At 33.9% G+C, this 12325-nt stretch overlaps 1 protein-coding gene and 1 pseudogene across 1 annotated transcript; both read left to right on the top strand.

Moving 5' to 3' along the window:
* The first annotated feature begins 4273 nt into the window (after window positions 1-4273).
* Window positions 4274-5281, top strand: LOC112094020 (carboxylesterase 1-like). Its single transcript, XM_024173915.1, has one exon. The coding sequence runs from the start codon at window positions 4274-4276 to the stop codon at window positions 5279-5281; it is 1008 nt and encodes a 335-aa protein (XP_024029683.1).
* Window positions 5282-8541: 3260 nt separating this feature from the next.
* On the top strand, window positions 8542-9312 carry LOC21396124 (annotated as a pseudogene).
* Window positions 9313-12325: the final 3013 nt, after the last annotated feature.

Below are 12325 nucleotides of genomic sequence, written 5' to 3'. Positions count from 1 at the left end.
ATATATATATATATATATATGTGTGTGTGTGTGTATATGTCGATGCTTCAGTAATGGTAGAATCTCTGCAAACTCTTATGGCAACAAAACCTATTGGGTCTGAAAAGTGGGGACACTTATGTCTCCATGTTGGTACCACTGCACCACATAAAACCCAACTACTGCCAACTTTTTAGCAGTATGTGGCATGGTCATGATTTGGATTTCAATGTGATCTGTGATGATTTTATTTTTATTTTTATTTTTTCATTTTCTTCATTCTCTTTTCCGAATCTAAAGTTTATGAATCCACAATTTTGAGTCGTACGCATCTTAAAGATTTGTGTTTCTTTTTGGTCAGACACGCAGCTTCAAGATTGCGTTACAGGCTAAACAAAGCTTTTGCAATGACAGAGCATGTTACAAAGTTTTGCAACCAAAATTGAGATATGACCTGGAGTAACTTTATGGGGCTGCCTAATATTCTTGAATGCAAAACCCAATGCGTGCATTTTTCTTTTTCGAATAGATGGGATACTTAAGAAAATTCTAGAATTTTTGTTACATCTGAATTAGATTGGCGCCCAATTAAATTACTAATGATAATTAATTAATTTAGTATCCAATCAAAATACTGATAATCTATCTTAATTACTATGATATCAATATTATTCAAAAAACAAAAAACAAAAAAAAAAAAAATTACAAAGTTCAGAAAGCACAACGAACTAGTTAGCCGATAGACTTACAACTAGCAAAAGCTAAAAATAATAAAAAGCTACTAAAAAAACTATGACAGTTTGAAGTATCACGGAGAGTTCTAGCTGTTAGCTAGCAGTAGTTGGTATACAAAATGGTGATCAGGAACCACATCCTACCAAGCTATTTGCAAAGAAAAAAAAAAAAAAAAAAAAAAAAAAAAAGTGGATCAAAACATCAACAAGTCATTTTGCTGATTTCAACGTTATATATTTCACTAATAATTAATACTTTTCTTCCGCGAAAATGCTATCTATAATATGGCCAATAGTATTGACAGAGAACAAATTTATGTTGCCCCCTAGAATGTGATGAGCACCAAAGTCAATAGTTGCTAAACTTTATTGTAATTTTATAACTACTCTTACCATTACCATTAAGGTTGTTCGTGGAAGGCCATTATGGGAGACGCTGACTCTGATGACAACCGTGACTTTATGACCAAGTTCGGCAGTCTATATAGTGGAATTTTTTGAATTAGTTAAAAAGCAGCAAATTAGCTCCCCTTATCTCCTGTGTTGTCGGCCTAAATATAAAAATATTATTTGCTCTATCGAATTAAAGTGATTAGAGTCAGCGCCCAATCCATCATAAAGCCTAGAGGCTACTCTATACGGCTTTGTACGTAGTAATTTCCAAGTATACATCTAAAGAGGGAGATATTTTAGCGGATACGGGCGGACTAATAATTAATTAGTGAGAACAAGGTTATTTTACACTTGATGCTGTTCAATACCATCTATTAACAAATAATAAGGGTCTGTTTAGTTTGTTAATTTGAATTGAGATGTAATTTTATGTGAGAACTTTTTATTATAGTAAAAAAATTAGATATGACTGTTTATGAGAGTTTTCTACTGTAATAAAACTTAAATCGGCGAAATAAACGGAGCTTAAATCTTATAACATGAGACTTACAAATAAGGTTCATCTTCTATTAATGGTGGTATTTAACACTCCGAGCTTTTTCAATTAACATTATATAATTTAAGTTTTTCTCAAAAAAAAAAAAAAAAGAAGCTTGGTAAATGGAAAATGATGACATTTTCTTTGTGAAACTTTTGAAACGTTAAAAAATGACGCTTCATTAGAGGGACAAAGATTTATGGTCGTTTTTAATTAAGCTGAATTATAAGATTTATGCAACGTTACTTTTTTTCTTCTAATCAACTTTAGTATGGTAGAATTCAAGGAAGTTAATGAGAGCAGATTTTTCATTTTTATAATTTTAACAATTTTCAAAGACACCCACACCCTATTTTAGTCCTCTTCATGTAGTTTGGTCCAGAGACTTTTCTAGTATGTGGGCTAAACTTGAAGTCCAGCTACTACGAGACTGGCTTTAATATTAATGGACTTTTGTGCAAATGTATTCAGGGAGAAAGAGGAAAATAAATTAAGAGTTGAGATGAATTAAAATTAATAAGTCAATAATTTACATAAATTAATAAATAAATTAAATTATTATTTTTGTCAATAACTTGTTTGGTTATGAATCATAACTTGACAAGTTATTATCCATAAATCACAATTTTTGTCCATAACTTGTCTAGCTATAAACCATAACTTGATAAGTTTGTCCATAACTTATCTGGTTATGAATCATAACTTGATAAATTATGACATATTAATTTCTATAACTAAAAGTTGACCTTTATACTTTCTTAAGCTTTTCATGTTGACATATTTTCTACTATTTCTGATGTATTTATAATAAAAGCCACTAGAGAGCCATTCCCCTAGATTTCCCTTTTTCAATGAAGCGCTCCAGTTATTGCGTCCTCAAAATCTCTGGGGCCCTCAAAACCTCCATCGTCCTTATTATTAAGTTAAATCCATTGATTCATAGCTGCCTTAATTTGCAAAATAGAGCAAATTGATCAATACTTTATGTATCATTTTGATTTATATGTTTTATTACTTTCTCATTAAGGTAATAATCTAGCTGGATATCCCTTTCCTTTTCTCTCAAGTCATCCACACCTAAAAATTTGCCTTCATTTGGGGACGTTTTCTATTTATTTTTTTTAACAAAAAGTAAAAACACTTTATCTTATTTTTCGTTTTGATAATACAGACAAAAAATACGATGTAACTACAATATTATTTTATATATAAAAAACAAAAAGAAAAAAAATTAGAGCGCGTTTGGAACCCGTTCTAAAATAATTTTATTTTGTATATAAAAATAGAAATGAAAACGTTTTTAATCTCAAACTGAAACTCTATTTGCTTTTACATTTTTAAAAATATATAATAGTACTTTAAATAATATATAAGTTAATTAATTAATAAACTCCCCAATTAATACACTAATAATTAATATATATATATATATATATATGCTATATGTAAATATTTTATAGTTACTACTTATCAGTTGTCTTGGTATACATAAATAGTAAACAATTAGGATACCAATTACCATACACACATATTATTAGTTAATTTATATATAAGAACATAGTAATTAGCATTAGCAATAAAATACTTCTCCTAAGCATGTCAACTACAAATCTGTTTTTTTTAAGTACATTACAAATAATTAGTAAATAATTACAAATAAGATTACTTAGTGAATGATTAGTAAAAAAGAAATTCAAATACGACTGGCTTTTGATTTCTAAGAAAAAAAGAAATGCAAAAATTCAATTACAATCATCTTTCAAATATATTGAGATATACAAAACTGTATGGGTGAGTGGAGCTCATCTTGCATCTTCATTACATCTCTTACCTACACCTTACGTCACATATTGCAACATAGGAATAAGACCGGAAAAAATGAAAATGGGAAAAGGAAAACTATTACAAATCGTTTTCAGAATTTCTAAAATTTTGAGAGAAAGAAGAAAACTTTTTCATTTTTGTCTTTCATACTGTGCGGTGCCAAACGCAATCTTCAGAGCATTTTCATTTTTTTCTCATTGGAAAACGTGAAAAATGTTTTTGAAATGGGTTTCAAATAGGCACTTAGTAATCTCGTCTTGATGTGGAGCGCGGTCTGACTACAGGAAGCCAGTTCAACCTGAGAGCCAACCCTAGCCTAACAATCTGATCTTATCGCAATTTTGGAACAAAGTACATCAATTTCACAAAGTGAGTACAAACTAAAATTTTTATTTTGAAATTCTTTCGACAACATGAATTTTGTTTTCTTCTGTTTAAAAATTTGCAATAATTCATTGAGAAAAAAAATTTATTGAACTCGTTTCTTTATGAAAAAAAAAAAGAAAATGACTTTTCTGTTTAAAAAACACAAAAAGTGTGTTAAAAAAAAAATCACCAAACGTTATCGGGGCCATAAAATATGTCATACTTGTTAAAAACTTGCGCTGTTTCAGTAATATTATTATATGAAATGAACGTGGTTCCAATTAGCTCCAACCTGTATTATTCGCAATATGTAAATGGTTGTGGTTCTACTCCTTATAATTCTATATTATAATTATAGCATTCCCTGAGCAACTAAAACCACATGCAACCAATTATCACATTCCACTATCCCTCATCCTCCAAACCAAAGTCGTCAACCATGTCTAGTGATCATGAAAACAAAAACTCAATCTCAAACTCCACCGTTGATGCCAAAGACTACCTCAAGATCGTCCCAAACCCGGACGGCACCATCACGCGTCTCTTCCAATTTCCAAGCACCCCCACCGCACCGGATCCTACCACCAACCTCTCCCCAGTCCTCACCAAAGATGTCCCACTTAACCCGACCCGACATACATGGATCCGGATCTTCTTGCCTTCTCAAGCAATGCAGAATCATCCCACCACCAAAAAACTCCCTCTTGTCGTGTACTACCACGGTGGTGGCTTCATCTTGTTAAGCGCCTCTTCTTGTATGAACCACGACTTTTGCTCCAAAATGGCTGCCGAGTTCGCCGCCGTTGTCGTCTCTGTTGACTACCGCCTCGCTCCGGAGCACCGCCTTCCTGCGGCGTATGAAGACGCCGTGGAGGCTTTGCACTGGATGAAATCCGCTGAAGAAACATGGCTGCGCGAGTTTTGTGATGTTTCCTCGTGTTTTCTGATGGGCACTAGCGCCGGTGGAAACATAACCTACCACGCTGGACTACGTGCATCCTCAGCCGTTGATGAGCTTGCGCCGTTGAAGATCAGAGGGCTGATATTGCACCATCCTTTCTTTGGCGGGGTCAGGAGGACGGCCTCCGAGGTGAGGTTGGCCAACAACCCGATTTTGCCTCTCAGTGGCAGCGATCTGATGTGGGAGCTGGCGTTGCCGATTGGGGTTGACCGTGATCACGGGTATTGCAATCCAAAGGACGATGATAAAAGTTGCGAGAATTTTGATCGGATCAGAGTGATGGGGTGGCCGGTGTTGGTGATTGGCTGTGATGGAGACCCTCTGATTGATCGCCAAGTGGAGTTTGTGGAGACGTTGAAGAAGAAGGGAGTTGCGGTAGTGGCTCAGTTTCACCAAGGAGATTACCATGGAGTGGAGCTAATGGAGTTGAGTAAAGCCAAGGAATTGTTTGTTTTGGTCAAAGATTTCATACAATGTAACAATTAGTGGCATCAAATAGAAATGCAATAATGCTAATTTTTAATATTTAGTTGTCCTACATTAGTGGCATGAGATAGAACTAATAATGCAATAACGCTTTTTAATATTTGGTTGTCCTATTAGACCATTAGTGGTATGAAATCGAAATAATAATGCAATAATGCTTTTTAACATTGGTTTTCCTATATATTAGTCCATTCATTCTTATCCCTTTTTCTGTTTTCTTCGTTGTTGATAACTCGTCATTATGACTTAAGCCACTAAGCAGAAAACTGAAGTTCTAACTTCATATTTGGTATTGAATCATGGATCACTATCATCCACCAGCAGTCAAATGTTTCATATTGGTCAACTTCAAGTACATTTTTTAATTGGAAATCAAAACTCTATTCATTTTGAAAATCCAAGTCAGAAGATCATAAACCGCAGCAAAATATTTCAAGTATCATATGTATTAGCAAATAACATACAAAATGTCAACTTTAACCTTAATTTTAGGCAGAAAACTAACGACCTCATCTATTCGCATTCTAGTCAATTAGGACATATGGAGTGAAATTATAACAGCATTGTAACGGCAGCTTATTTGATTGGGTTGGTTGGGTTTCCAAGAGTTTATATGATTGAATTGGATAATGGAAGATAAAAAAATATTGTTTTGATTCAATACTTTTGACGGACCCGCTTGCGTCTTGATCCTCAAATCACGTTTGTCATGATGAGGACAAGGCCAAGCCGATATCCGTGAGTCATTTGTGACGTTGATTGTCCACTAATCATTATGGGGTGGAGTTTGTGGAGCCATGTACTTGTAAGGCGGCGGCCCTTTTATCTATTTTAAAGTTTCAAATTTTAATATTATCAAAGTTTTAGGGGTTGTTATTTTGCATTTTTGAGTTAGGGTGGGTTGAATAATAATTTTGAGTTGAGTTTGAGATATAACTTGAGTTAAAATTGTAATTTGAGTTTGTATTTGGATGTGCATATTTGAGTTATGATTTAAATTGAGAGTCTTTTTAAATTTATGTTTGGGTAGGTCAAAATTTAAATTTGTATTTAAATAATATTTTACTAAAAACTCAATGGTAATGAAAAATTTTAATATGGTATATGGGTAGAGTTTTATTCGCCTTTTCATTGTGAATGCATAGAAAAAAATCATCTCAATCAGAATTAAAACGAAAAAATTATAACATTTTTAAGAATGAAAAAAATACTACTCATTAACTTGAGTTCGAGTTTATGAACTCGAGTTGAAGGGAAAACTTAAACACGAGTTTAACCGTAAATTCGAGTTCAAATTCAAGTTTTACAAAAGAACATGAACTTAAATAAAATTATAACGCGAGTTTAAACTTTTTCTGAGTTTTATTGCAAAAGAACAACCCCTTAAATGTTAATATTATCTATAATCTTCTGTGATGGTTAAGGAAATTAGGGTTTGTTCAGTTTACGGATTTGAGTTGAAATATAATTTTATGTGAAAATTTTTAACTGTAATAAAAAAAATTAAATGTAACTTTTATAAGATTTTTTAATTGTAATAAAACTAAAATTAAAAATTTAAATTGATAAAATTAAATGTACTTTGTAATTTAGGTATTACACTCTAGTAATTATTAAAAACAAAATATTGATATATAATATCTATCTCACCATGATAGTATACTGTGTATTTGTTTCGTAAGTTTAATTTACTGTTAAATTTTTTTTTCCACGGTATTTTATCTTATAAAAATTATATTTTTATTTTAATTTATTTTAATCTAAATTTATGAACGAAATGGACTAATAGCTCTTTAGTTTTTAGCCAGCTGTGTTATTTAAGAGCTAATGGTTCAAAGCTAACGATTCACGCTTGACTTTGTCGTGTTTGTTAAATATTAAAATACAAAAAAAAAGTTGCTTTGGTGTCAGCTATTATTAATAATTTTATCAGTTTTGATGTTAATTATGCTATTAAAAATTTTTAAAAATAATTTAAACTAGTGAGAATACTAAGGGTTCGTTCACTTCGTTGATTCGAATTTATAATTCAAGTTGAGATGTGATTTTGTGTGAGAACTTTTTACTGTAGCAAAAAAGTTAGATGTGGCTGTTTCTGAGAGCTTTTTACTGTAGCAAAACTCGAATTCTAAACTCGAATCGGCGAAATGAACGGGGCCTAAAGTTTCGTTCATTTCACCCATTTGAGTTTTTAATTTTAAGTTTCTACGGTACAAATTTTTCAGAAAATATCACATCTAACTCTTTTTACTACAGTGAAAAATTCTAAAAAAATGTCACATCTCAACTCGAATTAAAAACTCAAATCCGCGAAGTGAACGAGGCCTAATACTAATACTGACAAGTATAAAATATTTAATTAATCACTATCTTTTAAACGACTAATGCAGGAAATACATATTCAGGCATCAAACTAGTTTCCACTTCCTTTTTTTTCCTACTTTTTTCACTTTTTCTATAATAATAACAACAAGCTTTAATTTTAATTAAATTAGAGTCAGCTATATAAATTTCATAAATATATAGATTTCAGTTTTCATTTTTTCTAATCATTTTAATTTCAGTTTCAAAAAAAAAAAACCACTTTAATTTATTTCCTCATTGTATAACCATCTAATCTATTATGTGTAAAACTATTTATTAAAAAAAAAAAAACTCATGCTTGGTCACTGTTTTATACTTCTTGCCAAGTACTAAAGTACGTGTACATAAACCTTTAACAAGAACCCACCTAACGGCGACATTTGTACACTTACAAATTATATTCATCACTACAACTCTATAATGATACTCTCCAACTTCATCATCAGATCACCAAACAAAAGTGTACAATGTCCACGGATCAGACGGCACATATTGAACGAGCAAATCCAATTCCAACAATCCATCCGTACCAGAGACTCCATCTTTCGCTCAACGACGACGGCCCAGTCACCCGATTGCTCAAATTCCCGGAAAGGGCCCGCTTCATCTGATCCCAACCTCGCTCCACTCGCTCTCTTAAAAGACATCCCAATAAACCAATCAAAAAACACCTGGCTCCGACTATTCTTCACGCGAAGCACTAGATTCTTCCCCTCTCATAAATTAAGATTTCATTCCTTATTTAAACTTTTAATTCAAATTAAAATATAATATTTTTTAATGTAACAAACAAAAATTAAAAGTGATATTTTTTAAAAATTTTTTACTATAAAAATTTAAAATTAAAAACTCAATAAAATCCACGTGCCTTAACTATCTCTCATAACTACAACTTTCATGGTGGAGCGTTCATTCTATTTATTGCATCTTCAACCCTATCTCATGATTACGTCGTCAACTTGGCTGCCGAACTTCGCGCCGTCGTCATCTCGGTTGATTACCGTCTGGCTCCGGAACACCGTCTTCCGGCGGCGTACGACGATGCCATGGAAGTGCTGCACTGGATTCTAACCGCCGGAGACGATTGGCTGAGAAATTACGCCTACTCATCGAACTGTTTTCTGATGGGCGACAGCGCCGGAGGGAACATAGCCTACCAACTCGGGCTGCGATCGGCGGCGGAGGTTGCACGTCTCCAGCCGATCACGATCCGAGGGCTAATATTGCATCGGCCGTTCTTTGGTGGGAGGGGGGGGTTGCCCGTCCCCAGCCGATCACGATCCGAGGGCTAATATTGCATCGGCCGTTCTTTGGTGGGACCCAGAGGAGTGGGTCCGAGTTGAGGCTGGTGAATGACTTTCATTTTTTTTGCTTTGTATTGGTGATCTGGCGTGGGAGTTGGCTCTGCCCATTGGCGTTGACCGCGATCATGAGTATTGTGTATTGTTACGGTGGGTGGCGGGTCTAAGGCCGTGGAGCAACTTGGGTCGTTGGGATGGAAGGTGATGGTGACTGGGTTGGATGGGGACCCACTGTTTGACCGTCAGGCTGAGTTGGTGAAGATGTTGGAGGCAAAGGGTGTGAAAGTGGTGGCCCACTTTGGAGTTGGAGAATATCATGCGGTTGAGATTAATGATGTCCCATTTATTTCGTTGATTCGAGTTTAGAATTCGAGTTTTTTTATAGTAAAAAGCTCTCACAAATAATTACATTTAATTTTTTTGTTACAGTAAAAAACTCTCACATAAAGTCATATCTCAACTCAAATTAAAAACTCAAATCAGCGAACTAAACGGACCATGAGCCTCTAAAGTCAAGCTGCTCTTCTCGGTTATTAAGAGGACGCTTGTTTTCTTTATTAGTTTTTTATTTTAAATTATGATTTATTATTTTTTATAGTGATTTTTTTTATAAAAAATATATATAAAATAAAAATAATTTTGAATAAATGAACTAAATATTCACTAAGAATTTTATATGTTTCTAGAGATTGTCTCATTTAACGTGTTTATTTTTTAATGCCTCGTTTAACTTTCTTTCTTGATCGTATTTTTTTTCCTTTTTTTTTTATTTGTTTCAGTCTTGTTTTTATGTGTAATAAAATACTCTAGCAACTCACTTTAAAAAGAAAGATTTATAGAAAATCATAGCACAGCTCAAAACCTCTGACAATGAGTTGACAATTGAAAATCCAAAGAATGCAGAAGAACCCGAGAGATGCAAATGTGCAGTTGAAATATCATCCAAAGCTCTCCACACGCCACCCCTACTAAAAGACCGCATCACCACAACCATAAGAATCGTACCACCACGCACATCGAAACCTCAAAGGTTTTTTTGTTTTCTTAAATAACTCTCGAACGTTTTTGGCTACAATATATTAGATATATACATCAATAAAAACGCTCGAAACTAAGGGCCACCAACCTTTATCCCACTTTCGATCCACCCCTATATCGTAGATCACCCCACCACCAGAAAGACCATTATCCGGCAAGCTTGGAGACCAAATCTTAAGGCTGGGAGCCCAACGACGCACACAGAGATGGTCTCGCAACTCTGGTCTTCTTACTCCTTTCCCCTCTCTTTTTTCTCCTTAGGAACGGTGTGAATAAATGAACTCCCAAAAAAAAAAGGGAGAGAGAGACGCATATCGACAAATAAAGGCCTCGTTCACTTCACTAAAATCACATCTCAACTCGAATTACAAACTCGAATCAGCGAAGTGAACGGGCCCAAAAGTCCACTTTTTTTCCCCCTCTTTAATTAGATATAAATCTGCGTTATCCTATCAAAGTTTATTTTAAAGTAACTCTAAGTATGATAATTATTTAGTGTTTTTAGTTAAAATAATTAGCAGACGTTTAGTTCATACATTCAGAATCATGATTCATAATCATTCTCGATTTATGTGTGTTTTTTGAAAGAAAATACCGTAGCGAATTACGAACTATGATTCGAATCATGACACGAATCCACCAACAAAACAAACAATTAATGATTTACTTTTTTCTTAGGGTCTGTTTAGTATAAGGATTAGAATCATGGTGATTTGAGTCCTTGGATTTAGAATTATGATTCATGATTTGAATCATGATTCATGGTGATTGGAATCTTTGTTTGGATGTGTACAAGCATGATTCTGATTTTAACTTGAAATGTGATTCGAACTAGTGTTTGGTTGTCTTGTTTTCTGATTTTGAACCATGATCAAAATAAGAATTATCTTTTGTCCATGTAACTTACATTACGTGTAAATATAATTCGTTATATAAGTAAAAAAATGAAATATGAGAGGCAAAATTAAATGCAAACAATTATAAGTTAAATGAGAAATAAATGGAAAAAATGTGCATTGGCCAAAAATAAGGCAAATAATAAGTATTCAGGTTGAAAAACAATTAGTTCACATGATACAAACGTACGTTACGAACGTCAAACATTTTTTGCGACTATAATGAATACATGAATTATGAAGTAATAGAGGTAGAATCTCATTGCTGTTATATACTTTCAAACTTGTCCCTCACGGCTTCCCTGGTATTCTACCCACATTTCATTCGCAAGACGATCCCTAAAATGACCCATCTCTGTACAACTAACACTACCTGTTGTTACAACTGGGCCTTCAGGGACATTACCATCATTGTCATCGTCATCAAGTTCATCATCATTGTTCAGATATATTTCGTTTACCGGTACACCATCACAGTAGTACTAATTTAGAAGCGGCTCCCCCTCATTAACCATGTGAATGAAATTATGTAGTATTGCATAAGCAACTGGAATCTTTGCTTGTTTACTCATTGGATACGTATTTTTGGGGCGCCTTAGGATAGGGAACCTAGCCTTCCAAACTCTGAATGTTCGCTCTATACAATTTCGTAGCGACGAGTGTTTGTAGTTAAAAATATCTCTAGCTCCCTGAAATCTACCACTTTTCCTTCTATAATAAGGAAAATGGTAACTCCCACCTCTGTAGGGAACGAGAAAATAATCATTATTTGCGTAGGCCGCATCAACAAGATAGTATTTTCATGTGTAACTTATATAAATTAGGATACAATTTAGACCCCATAATAAAAAATGACAACTTAGAACATAATCATTATGAAATATAACTCGGCGGGGGACGTGGGAACTTAAACTGCGAAGTGTTAAGCGCATCATCGAGCACTCGTGCATCGTGTGTTGAACCTTCCCAACCACTCAGAATGTATGTGAACTTCATATCAAATGAGCATGCTGCCAATATGTTCTGGGAGTTCACACCCTTCCTATTTCGATAAGCCGTTGGATTTGGGACACCAATTGGTGTACAAGGCACATGAGTACCGTCAATAGCGCTGACACAGTCCTGAACAATGTTGTCCAAGGACGATTTTCACATACATACCACATAAACATCATTTTAGACAAATTTTTGTGAAGAATAATAACAAATATTAAAAAAAGAACATATGTAAAAGAGTTACACAACTTACATCGAACCATGTGCCATATCTCTGACGATTTTGACGTAAAAAATCATGCACTTTGACATAGTTTGGGGGTTTAATGAAATCATCATGTAGTGCACATATAACGTTTAAAACATCACTAAACCTTCGTGAAATAGTCTCCCCAGAATGTTGCCATACATCTTGCGATTCACGGTTAGTTTGACTTTGCGAAATAATT

The sequence above is a fragment of the Morus notabilis genome, unplaced genomic scaffold, assembly GCF_000414095.1.
Source record: "Morus notabilis unplaced genomic scaffold, ASM41409v2 Scaffold399, whole genome shotgun sequence".
In the NCBI taxonomy this organism is placed as follows: domain Eukaryota; kingdom Viridiplantae; phylum Streptophyta; class Magnoliopsida; order Rosales; family Moraceae; genus Morus; species Morus notabilis.
Note: the sequence above shows the minus strand (reverse complement) of the source record. Positions and strands in the feature narration are given on the sequence as shown.

Bases quoted from the DNA above. Each gene is read 5' to 3' on its own strand.
- LOC112094020 (XM_024173915.1), top strand. From the start codon at position 4,274: ATGTCTAGTGATCATGAAAACAAAAACTCAATCTCAAACTCCACCGTT.